Source organism: Taudactylus pleione, unplaced genomic scaffold (assembly GCF_031769625.1).
Source record: "Taudactylus pleione unplaced genomic scaffold, aTauple2 ptg000256l, whole genome shotgun sequence".
NCBI classification, from domain to species: Eukaryota; Metazoa; Chordata; class Amphibia; order Anura; family Myobatrachidae; genus Taudactylus; species Taudactylus pleione.
Genome location: NW_028284658.1, coordinates 1,375,872 through 1,392,280, shown reverse-complemented (window position 1 = coordinate 1,392,280; position 16,409 = coordinate 1,375,872). Strand labels below are relative to the sequence as shown.

General features: G+C 43.0%; 1 protein-coding gene across 1 annotated transcript in view; it reads right to left on the bottom strand.

Moving 5' to 3' along the window:
- Positions 1 to 497: 497 nt before the first annotated feature.
- The window catches only part of LOC148514864 (BPI fold-containing family B member 2-like), a 37,476-nt gene continuing 21,564 nt past the window's right edge, over positions 498 to 16,409 (bottom strand). Inside the window, exons 13-15 of the mRNA XM_088480778.1 lie at positions 14,447 to 14,510; positions 3,537 to 3,613; positions 498 to 539 (exon numbers count right to left, since the gene is read on the bottom strand). Of these exons, the coding sequence (XP_088336904.1) occupies positions 498 to 539; positions 3,537 to 3,613; positions 14,447 to 14,510 (183 nt within the window). The remainder of the gene's footprint in view (positions 540 to 3,536; positions 3,614 to 14,446; positions 14,511 to 16,409) is intronic.

Genomic DNA, 16,409 nt, shown 5'->3' with positions numbered 1-16,409 from the left:
CACTACATTTTTCTCAGAGACCCACTAAATACTGTAATACCAGCATGAGGTCAGTATTGTGTATAATAAGTGTAAGCAAGAAGATGTCAATATTAAAAAAACTGATGGCCAGAGAGGTTGATAATGTAAATGAGTTCTATGAGTGTCATTCCTATGTTTTACTATACAGTATTTGATTGCAAGAGTTTATACTTGCAAAGTAGTAGCTTTTAACTTTACAACAAGACAATAATGCACATAGATAAACCAAACTTATATAAGAATGTAAACTCCTTGTCACTTTAGATTGTAGGCATACTGTAGGTGTCTAATGCTTTTTTTCCAGCAAATTAATTAAAATTCCTTTGGGGTAGGCAAATAATAACAAATGCTGTATTGCACGGTTTTATTGGTTCTAAAGCATGAATTATATTTCAGTTATTTGGTATAATTCCCCTTGATGTAAGATATTCACACTGGCATTGTGCTTCTTGTCCAGGATTGAATGTTGACACTGTTTACTTGACATATTGAAGGTCGCATGACATAACTGCATAATCCTATAAGAAATAATACAGGTATTTTAATGATTAATAAGTAGAATCTACATTACAGTCTTGGTTCTGAGCATAATGAGATATTGCCCTCTGGAGGACACACACTTGAATTTCTTCCTGCAATATCATAGTGATTCCCTGCAGTGTCTTCACTTGACTTTTCAGTGGCTTCACTACAGACAGCCATCAGAAATGCAGGGCATTTTCAGAGTCAGTCTTAAGGCTCATACACACTAGACAATATGCTCCATGAGCGATGTCCTCAGTGTTTGCCCTTGAACTGTCAGCCAAAAGATATAGGACCTCATTCAGAGTCGGTCGCAAGCGCTGAGCGCTCGCAACCGACTCTATGTTTTGGTCCTGCGCACGCTCAGCGGCCGCACTGCGCGTGCGCAAGCCCCGGAGCGAGAGAGAAACTCTCTCGCTCCGGAGCTCACTACAAAAGGGGCAGCTGTCGATGTTGATCGACAGCTCGCCCCGTTTTGTAGGCGGGGCGGGGGGGTGGTTACACAAACGGAGGCGTTCCTGACGGAACGCTTGCCGTTTTGTGGGCGGCCGCACTGACATCAGCAGTGATGCCAGTGGGGAGCTTCCTGCTCGATCAGAGCCGGAAGCTCCCTGGGGTTTGCGGTTGCCGTGACCCAACCTTAGGGTCTTGTCGCAAGCCCCGATGGTCGCGATGGTCTTGACCATCGCGACATTCACCCTGGTCGGTCGCTAAGCTGTGGGTAGTAACCCACAGCTTAGCTAGCGACCAGGAAGCCGCATTAAAAAAAAGAGAGATCGCTTCTTGCGACCGCCTCTGAATGAGGGCCATAGTGCATACACACTATATGATATCGCTAACGATATCGTTAAGTGACGTCATCCTGCCACATCACCAATCAGGCAGTTCCTGACGATATCGTCAGATCGACCTGCATGTTCGATCGACAGCAGGCATCGTTATTGTTCCGCGGGAGCGCATCGTTGTTCATTTGGACCATACACACTAGACGATATGAACAATATATTGTTGAACAAAATTGTTATAGTTCATATCGTTCACTTTTATCTTCTAGCGTGTATGCAGCATTAAACATAATTGTGATTATTTAAAAAATAGGTTTGCGACCAATTCACAATCAGTCATATCTGCCAAACTCAAGTTTGCCTGCGACTCTCTCCCCTAGTTGTACCTGGCTGAGATGCGACAGGAGGTGTGACTTCACAGACTACAATGCAGTGCACAATAGAAATATACTGAAGCCAATGGCTGGACTGTGCAGCTACTGTAAGTACCCAAGTGCCTTTGAGTTGGATCATCTGAATTACTCCACATATCAGAAGCAAATATTTATTTATTAAAGTTTTTTTAAATTATTTGTGAAAAATTAGGGTTATTTGCAGTATGCTGTATAATGACTTTTTAAACAGTGCTCCGGCTTTTTGACTAAATTTGAAGAAATGTGTATGTGTTTTTCACAATTGCGACCATTTGGACACAATCATCGTTAGTAGCTTTGTAGTATCACTATCAACTTACACTTACACAGACCAGGGTCTCAGCTGACACAGCTTAGACTCCTTTAGGATGCTGCGTTTAAGGACCATCGCGACCATCACCCTAGCGGTCGTTAGAGCTGTGGGTGTAAACCCACAGCCTAACGACCGAAACAGAGGCGGCTGGTCAGGATGCAAGCGGCCGCCCAGTTTCTGAGCGATCGCTTGCATCCTCCGACCGCCTCTGAATGAAGCCCTCAGTCCCTGCGATGTATTCAGAGTGAAATAACTACATCAGTGGTCTCTTCACTACTCTTTTGGGGCCCCTGCGCATGCACTGTCTGCTGACCTCGCATGTGCAGCGATCATTGTTGGGGAGGATCCCGGAGGAACCCTCTCCCAGGAATTTTTGTGAAATGTAGCTCATAGGCTATGATGGACTAATGCTTTCTTCAGATGACGTTAGCTGCGGGGGTTAAATGCCAAAATGCTTTGCATTCTGGAGCTTGGTAAATCTGACAGCTTCACAGCCCCCACAAAAGCTGCGGTTGCTATTGGAAATGGAGATATCATGGCAAATGGAGATATCTGCTGTGGTCCCTCCATACTACTTTCGGGGGATACATCATATTTGCCAGTATCCTCCAAAAACATGCATTCTTGCAAAAATGATTTGATAAATAGGCCCCACAGTCTAAGGCAGTATTTGTCGTGGTGTCTCTTACATTTAAAGGTACTTTCCATGGCTCATAGCAGCATAACTGTGACAAGCAGACATTAACTACTTACACTAAATATGCAGTAAACAATAAATAATGCAACAAAAAACTAGGTGTGTCATTAAGAAAGAGTACTCTATTTGTCTAGAGAAAAAGTGTACCACAAATACTGGCGTACTGTAGCTAAAGACCCATGGGCCCCAGTGTAAAATACGAGCTGACTTACCAGCAAACTGCCACAAGACCTACCATCAGATCATCAGACACAACAACCTGTGCCAGCACAAACTGATCAATACCCAGGATACTATACCCATTTATGACAGCATGGCATACCCAGTAAATTAGCATACTATATCCAGATAATATAAGATCTTGTACAAAAAATGGCAAGCATGCCAGCTAGATTTCACTAAAAACTGGTTTAAGTATATTGGTGATGTTACATTACAGCCAAGTTGCAATTGATTGTTCCTAACAATGTTATACTGAATAAAAATGAGTCTCATTTTTTCAAAATTATATTGGATTAATGCTAATCATTGTACTGTACCTGTAAGGAAATATACATGAAACAGCCAAACAGTCAGTACACCTAAAATCCAGCTGTATTACTGCTCCAATATGTAAGGAAGGAATTGGCAAGGGGTAGTTTTACAAGTGGGGTAATGTCCTTGCATTTCCAAAACAATTTAGATATTGTTCATCAATTAGATCGTTCAAAAATGTTATGTGCTTCTGCATATTCATACTATAGGTAATTCATTTTCACTTCTCAAAACTAACAAAACTTGCTTACCTCTTTTATCTCCACAACTTCATGAAGAAGTTGTACATTTGGTAATGAAGGCAGAGATACTCCCACACTCAGCTCCGCTGTAACAATAACATCAGTTTAATGCAAAAAAAATAAATTAAAAATACACTTATACATTGAAAGAATGGTGGGGATTACACTGTCATTTCTAATGGGGGGTATCCACAGCGATTTAGCCAAGCGATTGCACGATAACGACATCGTCATCGTGCAATTGCTTGCAAATCGAGCATGCATCGTGCATGCATCGGGCATGTTTTGGTCAGAAGCAACCAGCGATGCGCGTGCCCGCTGGTCGCTTCTGACATCCGACATAGCCCGTTCATGCTGGTATTAAAAAAAAACAATAATACACGTATTGTAACTTCAATCCAATAGTACAGTAATTCAAATAAACTATATGAATATGCTAAATCAATACTAAATGGCTGTAACTCTATAATGGTAATTTCAGAAACTAATATCAAACAAGTACAGTAGACGTGTTTGGACATTATAGATGTACACTTATGGACACCTTCCTTACAGTTCTTGTGTCTCCGTGCAAATGTCTTTCAATCATGATAGATCAGAAATGTAATATCATTTCAAATTCTCACCTACTATGATCTACCTGTGCCACCACTTTTAACTGATTGCAACTTGTGAATTTTTCCTAAAATCCATCTTGCTGCTTACACATTTACACTGTACAGTAAGAGCAGGATTTGTTACTTTAAATTAGGGGTGTGCACCGGCCACTTTTCGTGTTTTGTGTTTTGGTTTTGGATCTGGATCTTTCTTCGTGTTTTGGATCTGGATTGGTTTTGCCAAAACCACCCTTCCGTGTTTTGGGTTCTGGGTTTTGTGTTTTGGATCTGTATTTTTTTTTTAAAAAAGCATAAAAACAGCTAAAATAACAGAATTTGTTGGTTTCTCTGCTCCTATGCTATTATTAACCTCAATAACCTTAATTTCCACTCATTTCCAGTCTATTCTGAACACCTCACACCTCACAATAGTGTTTTTATGTCCAAAAGGTTGCACCGAGGTAGCTGGATGACTATGCTAAGCGACACGAGTGGGCGGCACAAACACGTGACCCATCTAGGAGTGACACTGCAGTGGCAGACAGGATGGCAGTTAGAAAAACTAGGCCCCAAACTGTACATAATGCAAAGAAAAAAAAGAAGTGCAAGATGGAATTGTCCTTGGGCCCTCCCACCCACCCTTATGTTGTATAAACAGGACATGCACACTATAACAAATCAATCATTTCAGCGCCAGGGTCTGCCACACAACTGTGGCTGAAATGATTGGTTCGTTTGGGCCCCCACAAAACAAGCTGGCAATTAATGTGTCCCTGCACAAACTGGCTCTACGGAGGCAAGATGTCATCCTCATCCTCCTCATCCACCGATTCCTCACCCTCTTCAGTGTGTACATCCTCATCCTCACAAAGTATTAACTCGTCCCCACTTGAATCCACCACCACAGGTCCCTCTGTACCTTCTGGAGGCTGGTCTCCCTGGAAGAGCTGATAATTCATTTTGATGAACATCATCTTCTCCACATTCTGTGGAAGCAACCTCCTACGCCTTTCTCTGACAAGGTTCCCGGCTGCACTAAACACTCTTTCGGAGTACACACTGGAGGGGGGGCAACTCAGGTAAAATAGAGCCAGCTTGTACAGGGGCCTCCAAATTGCCTCTTTTTCCTGCCAGTACAGGTATGGACTGTCTGACATGCCTACTTGGATGCTGTCACCGATGTAATCCTCCACCATTCTGTCAATGGTGACAGTATCATATGCAGTGACAGTAGACATGTCAGAAATTGTTGCCAGGTCCTTCAGTCCGGACCAGATGTCCAAACTTGGTCCTGCCTGCCCTGCATCACCGCCAGCGGGTTGCTTAGGATACCTAAGTTTTTTCCTGGCAGCCCCAGTTGCGGGAGAAAATGAAGAAGGAGCCGTTGACGTGTCACGTTCCGCTTCAGCTGACAGTGTGTTCACCAGCAGGTCTTTGCACCTCTGCAGGCTTGTGTCGGCCGGAAAGAGAGACACCACATAGGCTTTAAACCTAGGATCGAGCACGGTGGCCAAAATGTAGTGGTCTGATTTCAACAGATTGACCACCCTGGAATCCTGGCAAAGCGAATGAAGGGCTTCATCCACAAGTCCCACATGCCGAGCGGAATCGCTCCGTCTTAGCTCCTCCTTCACTTTCTCCAGCTGCTTCTGCAAAAGCCTGATGAGGGGAATGACCTGACTCAAGCTGGCTGTGTCTGAACTGACTTCACGTGTGGCAAGTTCGAAGGGCTGGAGAACCTTGCACAACACGGAAATCATTCTCCACTGCGCTTGAGTCAGGTGCATACCCCCTCCTTTGCCTATGTCATAGGTGGATGTATAGGCTTGTATGGCCTTTTGCTGCTCCTCCATCCTCTGAAGCATATAGAGGGTTGAGTTCCACCGCGTCACAACCTCTTGCTTCAGGTGATGGCGGGGCAGGTTCAAGAGTGTTTGCTGGCGCTCCAGTCTTCGGCACGCAGTCGCTGAATGGCGAAAGTGGCCAGAAATTTTTCGGGCCACCCAAAGCGTCTCCTGCACGCCCCTGTCGCTTTTCAGAAAATTCTGCACCACCAAGTTTATTGTGTGAGCAAAACATGGGACGTGCTGGAATTTGCCCAGATGTAATGCCCGCACAATATTGGTGGCGTTGTCAGATATCACAAATCCCCAGGAGAGTCTAAGTGGGGTAAGCCACTGGGCGATGATTTCCCTCAGTTTCTCTAAGAGGTTGTCGGCGGTGTGCCTCTTACTGAAACCGGTGATACACAGCGTAGCCTGCCTTGTAACGAGCTGGCGTTTCTGAGATGCTGCTACTGGTAACGCTGCTGCTGTTGCTGCGTAAGGTGATACATCTACCCAGTGGGCTGTCACAGTCATATAGTCCTTAGTCTGCCCTGTTCCACTTGTCCACATGTCCGTGGTTAAGTGGACATTGTGTACAATGGCATTTTTCAGGACACTGAGGACACTTTTTCTGACGTTTCTGTACAGTCTCGGTATCGCCTGCCTAGTGAAGTGGAATCTAGACGGGATTTGGAACCGGGGACACACTACCTCCATCAATTGTCTAAATCCCACTGCACTAATGGCGGATACCGGACGCACGTCTAACACCAACATAGCAGTCAAGGCCTCAGTTATACGTTTTGCTTCAGGATGACTGCTGTCGTACTTCATCCTCCTCGCTAAGGACTGTTGGAGGGTCAATTGTTTAGTAAAAGTAGTGGTGTTCCTACTTCCTCTCTGGGATGATGAACGACTCCCAGCAGCAGCAACAGCAGCAGCGGCAGCAGTAGGCGTAGCAATGCAGGATCCTCCAGAGGAATCCCGGATAGGAGAGTCAGTCATGCCAGTGACATGGCCTGCAGGACTACTTCCGATCCTGACTAAGGAGGAAATTGACGAGGAGGGAGTTGACGGTGTGGTTTGCAGGCACTTGGATACAACAGGACAACGGGATTTAGGTGTCCCTGGACTGCTTACGGTCTTAGCCAAAGTTTCTGAACTTGACAGTAACTTTTTATGAACGCGCTGCAGGTGCCGTATAAGGGAGGATGTTCCTAGGTGGTTGACGTCCCTACCCCTACTTATTTCACCTTTACATATGGTACATATGGCAAGACAGTTGTTGTCCGGATTTGGATAGAAATATTGCCAGACCAAAGAGGTGGAATGTTTGGTCTTCTGCCCAGGCATGACCGTGATGGGCTTTTTCATCCCACGGACAACAACTGTCTCCCCCGGAGCCTGATTTAAACAAACCACATCACCATCAGAATCCTCCTCGCCAACTTCCTCCTCAGCGCCAGCTACACTAGTATCCTCATCCTGTTGTACTTCAACAGTGACATCTTCAATTTGCATATCAGCAAGTGGACTGTGGGTGCTCCTTTCAGCACTTGCAGGGGGCGTGCAAATGGTGGAAAGAGCCACCTCTTCCCGTCCAGTGCTGGGAAGGTCAGGCATCGCAACCACCACCACACTTGGACTCTCCTTGGGGATTTGTGATATCTTCTTAGAAAGCACAGTTCTTCGCTGTGCTTTTGCCAGCTTAACTCTTTTGATTTTTTTAGTGGGAGGAGGGCTTCCATCGTCATGTGAAGCTGAACCACTAGTCATGAACATACTAGGGATCGACCTTAGCCGTTCCTTGCCACTCCGTGTCGTAAATGGCATATTGGCAAGTTTACGTTTCTCTTCAGCTGATTTAAATGTCTTTTTCAAGGTCATTTTCCTGAACTTTGCCATTTGGGATTGTATGTGCCCTCTACTATGACATTGGGCATCGGCCTTGGCAGACGACGTTGATGGCATGTTATCGTCTATGTCATGACTAGTGGCAGCAGCTTCAGCACTAGGAGGAAGTGGTTCTTGATCTTTCTCTATTTTATTTTTATCGGAGAAAGTTTGGTCCTCCATTTATGTTATATCGATTTGATATATACGTGCGGCTAAACACAGAAAATAATTTTTTTTTTGGTTTGGACTGGAGTGTACTTTGTGGGTTACAGCACCCTTTAACGGTCAAGCCAGCCGGCCCTTTACTTATGACACAGGCGCACGCTTGGCACTACTTTGTTGATGCACGTGCGGCTACTGCGCACACAATTCACAAACACAGAAAATAATTTTTTTTTGGTTTGGACTGGAGTGTACTTTCGGGGGTTACAGCACCCTTTAACGGTCAAGCCAGCCAGCCCTTTACTTATGACACAGGCGCACGCTTGGCACTACTTTGTTGATGCACGTGCGGCTACTGCGCACACAATTCACAAACACAGAAATTAATTTTTTTTTTGGTTTGGACTGGAGTGTACTTTCGGGGGTTACAGCACCCTTAACGGTCAAGCCAGCCGGCCCTTTACTTATGACACAGGCGCACGCTTGGCACTACTTTGTTGATGCACGTGCGGCTACTGCGCACACAATTCACAAACACAGAAAATAATTTTTTTTTTGGTTTGGACTGGAGTGTACTTTCGGGGGTTACAGCACCCTTAACGGTCAAGCCAGCCGGCCCTTTACTTATGACACAGGCGCACGCTTGGCACTACTTTGTTGATGCACGTGCGGCTACTGCGCACACAATTCACAAACACAGAAAATAATTTTTTTTTTGGTTTGGACTGGAGTGTACTTTCGGGGGTTACAGCACCCTTAACGGTCAAGCCAGCCGGCCCTTTACTTATGACACAGGCGCACGCTTGGCACTACTTTGTTGATGCACGTGCGGCTACTGCGCACACAATTCACAAACACAGAAAATAATTTTTTTTTGGTTTGGACTGGAGTGTACTTTCGGGGGTTACAGCACCCTTTAACGGTCAAGCCAGCCGGCCCTTTACTTATGACACAGGCGCATGCTTGGCACTACTTTGTTGATGCACGTGCGGCTACTGCGCACACAATTCACAAACACAGAAAATAATTTTTTTTAGGTTTGGACTGGAGTGTACTTTTGGGGGTTACAGCACCCTTAACGGTCAAGCCAGCCGGCCCTTTACTTATGACACAGGCGCACGCTTGGCACTACTTTGTTGATGCACGTGCGGCTACTGCGCACACAATTCACAAACACAGAAAATAATTTTTTTTTTGGTTTGGACTGGAGTGTACTTTCGGGGGTTACAGCACCCTTAACGGTCAAGCCAGCCGGCCCTTTACTTATGACACAGGCGCATGCTTGGCACTACTTTGTTGATGCACGTGCGGCTACTGCGCACACAATTCACAAACACAGAAAATAATTTTTTTTTTGGTTTGGACTGGAGTGTACTTTCGGGGGTTACAGCACCCTTAACGGTCAAGCCAGCCGGCCCTTTACTTATGACACAGGCGCACGCTTGGCACTACTTTGTTGATGCACGTGCGGCTACTGCGCACACAATTCACAAACACAGAAAATAATTTTTTTTTGGTTTGGACTGGAGTGTACTTTCGGGGGTTACAGCACCCTTTAACGGTCAAGCCAGCTGGCCCTTTACTTATGACACAGGCGCACGCTTGGCACTACTTTGTTGATGCACGTGCGGCTACTGCGCACACAATTCACAAACACAGAAAATAATTTTTTTTTAGGTTTGGACTGGAGTGTACTTTCGGGGGTTACAGCACCCTTAACGGTCAAGCCAGCCGGCCCTTTACTTATGACACAGGCGCACGCTTGGCACTACTTTGTTGATGCACGTGCGGCTACTGCGCACACAATTCACAAACACAGAAAATAATTTTTTTTTTGGTTTGGACTGGAGTGTACTTTCGGGGGTTACAGCACCCTTAACGGTCAAGCCAGCCGGCCCTTTACTTATGACACAGGCACACGCTTGGCACTACTTTGTTGATGCACGTGCGGCTACTGCGCACACAATTCACAAACACAGAAAATATATTATTTTTTTAGCACTTGGGGGGAGCACCCCTGATGGACAGAGCACCCCCTGGACAACACTACAGCACTCCTTTAGGACTGGGACACTGCACAGGACTTTGGAGTGGACACAGCCCCTATGGAGAACTGACTGCACAACACAGTCCAGCCAGCCCCTATGGACTTTGAAGTAGTGGACACAGCCCCTATTAACAACAGCAGCACAGCACAACACAGCCAGCCCCTATGGACTTTGAAGTAGTGGACAACAGCAGCACTACACTACACTACACTACACAGCCCTAACTCCCACCCTCCCTCTTCACTGTCCACAGCCGAGTGAGAAAATGGCGCCGACGTGGGTACCTTATATAGGATCCAAAACCCGCGAGACTCGGAAGGCGGGAAGATGACGTTTTGCCTCGATTTCAGAATCCGAGTCAGGCGGGAAAAGTCGAGCCTGACTCGGATCGGACTCGGATCGGGGGGGCTCGGGGGGGTTCGGATTTCAGAAATCCGAACCCGCTCACCCCTACTTTAAATAATGTAATAGGACTTGTCGGAACTATAGGAGTCTGCCAGTTGTAATGCTAGGTACATACAGTACCTGAACGATTTCTCTCACGATCTGATTAACTTTACAATTTTTATAGTGATTAAAAAATGTTGAGAACGTCAGATTTCTAGTGTGCACACTAGTGATTTCTCATTCCAATACAAACGATTACACTACTCAACAGCCATTTTGCATCTGACATGATATTATATCAATCTCCATGTAATTTTGTGCATAGAATGAAAATGTACCATCGGAAATTTGATAACATGTAAAGTTTTTGAGATATTTAGAAAAATTTAAATACGAAAATTAAGTATTTAATCATAGTAAGTGCCCGGCAAGACTCCCTTCTGTCAGCGCTCTGGGTTACGCATCTTGCAGGGACTGCTCATCCTCTATGTCATCAGAATCCCCCTTCTAATCTTCCTCATCCTCCTCCATGTGCTGGTCCTGGGGCAGAACCCTCCTCTTAGCGCTGAATGCATGTTGCTTGATGGCTTCTGTCCCAGCTCCCGGTCGGCATGCAGAGGGGGAAGTAAGCAGCACTGTACCATGAGCATAACAGTGGGCTGCTTTATGATGGAGCCTCCATCTCTGTGTCCCAGCAATCTGGCTGATCACCATAAGGAGATATGTGGCCCTCACACCACTGTTCGCTGCCCCAGTGGTACAGCATGAGCCTAGGGACCACTGTACTGAAATTATTTCTGTCTGACTAGTATTGCTGGGCAGTCCAGTAGAACTAAGCACACTATCAAATATCCTAAAGTGTCCTCAGCGCTAAAACGTGTGCCTCATAGGGAAGGGCTGTCTGTTCCTGTACCTTATGTGTGTACCAGTGAATCGGGGACATCAGAGGAAAGCGAGTCAGAAGTTACAGAAATGACAGTGAAGTATCACCCCTAAACTCAAGACGAATCATTTCACATCATAGAACAGGAAGCATTAAATTATTTGGTTCATGACTTGAAGCTGTCAAAACAATAAGCCAAACTTTTGGGGTCTAGGCTGCAACAGTGGAACTTTCTGTCTCAAGGTACAACAATTTCAAATTTTAGAACAAGAAATTCTTCTTTGGCCACATTTTTTGAAAAGAAAAATTCAATGTGTGTTTGTACTGATGTTAACAGTTTATTGATTGAGTTTAGTGTTCAGTATAATACTAGTGAGTGGCGACTGTTTATTGATTCCTCGAAGAATAGTCTGAAAGTAGTGTTACTCCATAATAGGACCAAACATCCTCAGTGTCTCTGGCCTATGCAGTGGACATGAAAAAACGAATGACTGGATGGCTGTGTTGTTGGAGGGAATCAAGTATAAAGATCATGGATGGAATCTTTGTTGTAGTTGCACTGCTGTTAGGTTTACGAGGAAGATTCTGTACTGCTGTTTTCTGTGTTTATAGGACAGCAGAAACACTAAAAACCACTATTTCACAAACGAAGTGGCCAGAGAGAGAAGCCTATGCTGCTGGAGAGAAAAACGTCAAGTACACTCCATTCATTGAGCCACCTAAAGTTTTTAATTTTACCTCTGCTTCACATTAAGTTTGGCCTAATGGGAATTTCATGAAAGCTCTGAATAAAGAAGGCCAGGCTTACAGTTATCCGAAGGAAAAGTTTCCAAAGTTAAGCAAAGCTAAAAGATGGCATGTTTATTGGCCCCCAAATAAGGAAACTGCTTATGGATGAAATATTTAACGCTCAATTGACTGAAATTGAGTTGGCTGCTTGGTCCTCCTTCAAGGCTGCTGTGCGTGGATTCTTAGAGAACAGAAAGGAATGAACTATTGGACAACTACTAGAATATGGGTTGTAGAATGTGACTTAAAATTCACTTTTTACATTCCCATCTAGACTTTTTCCCTGACAACCTAGGTAGTGTAAGTGATGAACAGGGGGAACGTTTTCACCAACACATCACTACCAAGGATGTTGGGACCCTGCAATGATGGAGGACTACTGCTGGTTCCATTATAGAGAGACCAGTGAGACACTGTTCAAACAGTAAGTGTCAACATCCTACTGTATTTTCCTAAAGCAAAGTGATTTTACATTTTATCTTTTTAATAGCTGAAGTCCCCGGCATTGCCCGGCTTTAAATTTTCAACTTATTAATTTTTATTTGATGATGTCACCAACATCCATGTAGTGGAAGGCCCAGAACAGGCTTCCTGGGTCAAAGTTCTGCCCGGTGCACCCTGCCGTGAGGTCCAACCGGGAATCCAACCACTTGATTAGGCATCCCAGACCAATTGCCACCCCTCTGAGAAGTTTTCATTCAAATCCATCCAGTGGAAGGCCCAGAACAGGCTCCCCAGGTCAAAGTTCTGTCCAGTGTCCCCAGGTCAAAGTTCTGCCCAGCATACACCAACGGGAGGTCCAACCGGGACCTCAATCCCCTAGTATGTCTTCTGGGATAAAATGTTAGCACTCTGTGAAGTTTTCGTCCAAATCCATCCAGTGGAAGGCTCAGTACAGGCTCCCCGAATCAAAGATCTGCCCAGCATACAGCGGGACCCTAACCTCCTAAAACCTAGCCACGATCCAACCCGTGCACGGTGTCCAAATGCATAACCGGACAGATAAACAAACAGATCAATTAATTTTGTATATAAGATCACATTATGACTAATTTGGATTAAGAGTTTCTGACGTTTTTAAGCATTTATTTAGTTTTATTAGTATATTATAAATTAATAAATTGAGAATATTTCAATTCTATAGAGATCAATTGAAATTTCTGCTTATCTTGTTTCAGAATAGCTGTTTATCACTTTTTATTTTTATATATATCTAATAAATGTGGACTGATAGAGAAAATCTGATTTTATAACTGAATTCAACATCCCTAAATTAGGCAAAAACACATTCATATGCCAGATTCTGAGATTTTTTTAAGTAGTATTATCTGTCCTAATATCATCACAAAGGTGGCATTTTAAAATGAACTATCAGCAGAAATGTCAGACAGACCATCGGAAATTCACACACGCTACAAAATGTGCATTGTTTGGGAGAAATGTTGTGCAGCAGGTCAGATCCAATCATCCAATCCAACTGCTTTTGGAACGACATTCACCCCCAGGTGCTGCTTACATACTCTGAGATTATCGGACCAAGCAGCCAAAAGTTGTCTAATTGCCCTGATTTTTGCATGGTGTGAACCAAGCTTAACATTACCAACTGTAAACTATTAAAAAAAATGGGTGCAGATAGGGCTCAATAGTGTGACTGTACCACATGAAATCATGCTTCATCCATATGGTACAGAAGTCATGATAGTGATAAATTGACACATGTGTTTTGTAATGTTTTAACTCAATATGGTTTTGTGCACATAAACAGTAAATATACTTTTCCTGTACATTGCACTTCTGGAGGGAAAAAGGCAAAATGCATCTCCCTGATATCATTGGCCAATGCCCAGCCTCTATCCAATCAGACCACTTGTAAAAATCAAGTTGTTTTTGAAGGCTAATAATAGCACTACTGGCATCCTTTGAACTGCGAATTCCACACTAATGCCTATTCTATCCTTTAAAGCTCATTTGAATGTCTTGTACCACCAAACAAAGATTTGTGTTTAGATTTCAGCACAGTATCATGTACATGCATTCAGCAAGGAGTATCCCAACTCATCTAACCCCATCCATTAGAAATTTTGCACCCATGTATGTACCACCATTTTTACAATTTAACCATGTCCTTACCAAAGTATGGTGGCGCCGCTGCGCAAAAAATTGGTACGTGATGAAATAGATATTATAATACAGTAGGAGAAACTGTGTTCTAGCTACAGTATGGGTCTGACTTAAGTTATTTTGCTTAATATGGAGTTAATGTAAATTTTGGTTAATTCAATTGTATCTGTTTTTTGTTAATTGATAGCTATAGAGATAGACAAAATATTACCATTTATCTGAAGCAAGTACGCCTTCTCCAACACTGCACGCATATATCCAGTAAGTAATGATGGCTATGACAGAAACAGAATTACAGTATACATTATATATGAAAGCAATGACTGAAAATGTCTGTTTCTTTTATACTGCTTATCTGGTAGATGGTTTCTAATTGCTGAATTTTCATTTAAAAAAATCTATTAAAACAACAAAATACCTATAGCCACTAACCATAAAATCATCTCTATATTGTGTGTAATAAATATAGGTCCCTAAATGCAAATAATAATAATAATGGTGCAAATTTCCATTTTTGTAAAATGTAGCTATTTTACCTATTTATCAAGCAGCACCAGATGCAATGGCAACTGACGAGTATTGCCTGTGGTGGCCATTGCAGGACCTCTCCCACAATAGCCTTCCCATGCAATGCATGTGGACATGACTTACTTCAAACTTATCTAAAGAAGAGATGAGCAGGTTCGGATTAGTTCAGATTTTCCCGCCAATTTTGGATTTTTCCCACCAAAAACGGTCTCAGAAAGAGACAAAAGTCCAGGAATGATTATGTTTGTCCATGAAAGATGACATTTTGCCTCTTTCTGAGACCCGATTTTTGGCGGGTAAAATCAGAAATTGGCGGGAAAATCCTAACTAATCCGAACCCGTTCATCTATAATCTAAAGTGAGACAGTGTAGGTACCTTCTCAGGATGGTGACAGCAGATGTGATAAATAAAGTGTTTTATTATTCAAATATCCACAAAAATGTTTATAATGGCCACAATGAGCAGCAAGGGAAAAGTTTACTATTCAAGTGATATACATATGTCTTGTCAACATCCAAATGTCGACAAGCAGTATGTTGTCCTCGGAATGCTGGCACCTGGGGATTGACACAGTGTTAATTTTGACAAGGTTTTAAATTTAGTTTTAGTCACTTATTTAAATTTGTAGTTGGTTTAAACTTAAAGTCACATTTTAGTCTATCTTTGTTGCTTTGCTTTAGTCAAGATTTAGCCAGTGGACCTCAGTTTTCATTCTAGTCTAATTTTAGTCAATGTTTTAGTCATAATTTTTGCAAACAGTTTATTGATACTCTAATGGATTTTACTGAAGAATTTTTCTTTAAAATTTCCCTTTAAACTTAAGTCAGCAAATCTTTAGCTACAGTATGTGTTTAGTAATCTAGGGGTATACTTACTAAAGCGCTGCTTTTTAGAAGCGGAAATGTTGCCCATAACAACCAATCAGATTCTACTTAACATATATCTAGCACCTAATAAAAGATAACTAGAATCTGATTGGTTGCCATAAGCAACATCTCCACTTCTAAAAACCGCACTTTAGTAAATAAATATACCCCCTAGGCTTAGTAGGTTGAATGAGAATGTGTTATACAAATTAATGCCTTAGGTTTGTTAGAACCAGTGTTAATTTGACAAGGATTTTAAATTTAGTTTTAGTCTTAGTCGCTTATTTGAACACAGATTTCTTCTTAATTTTCATTATTAAAAAAGTTTATATTTCCATTACCGTTATAATTTTTTCTAAAAAAAAATGTAGTCGACGATTACTTTTAGTCAAAATTTTTGTTGACAAAATGAACTCTGGATTGACAAGTACTTAATGCTCTTCATACACATCGGTGTACAACTGTCAACATGATGATTAGCTGTCATGTTTGCAGTTGCACTGGTGGAGCCCATGAAATATTTGAAATAGCATTTCACACTTGTCATACTCTTTGCGTCAGCATTCTTAGGTCCCAATTGTGCTTGTTGACATAATGAACGTCAAGTCGTCAACAAGCCAACTACTGTACATACCTTTCAAGGCTTTTTGATACATAGACCCCTAAACTACTAATACTTCAGTGCTAACTGGGAACTCTCTGTTCCCTGCTCAAGTTTGTGTTGCAGTTACAGTTGTTTTGGTCCAGCATATGTGACATCACCAGAATTTTCCCAGGGC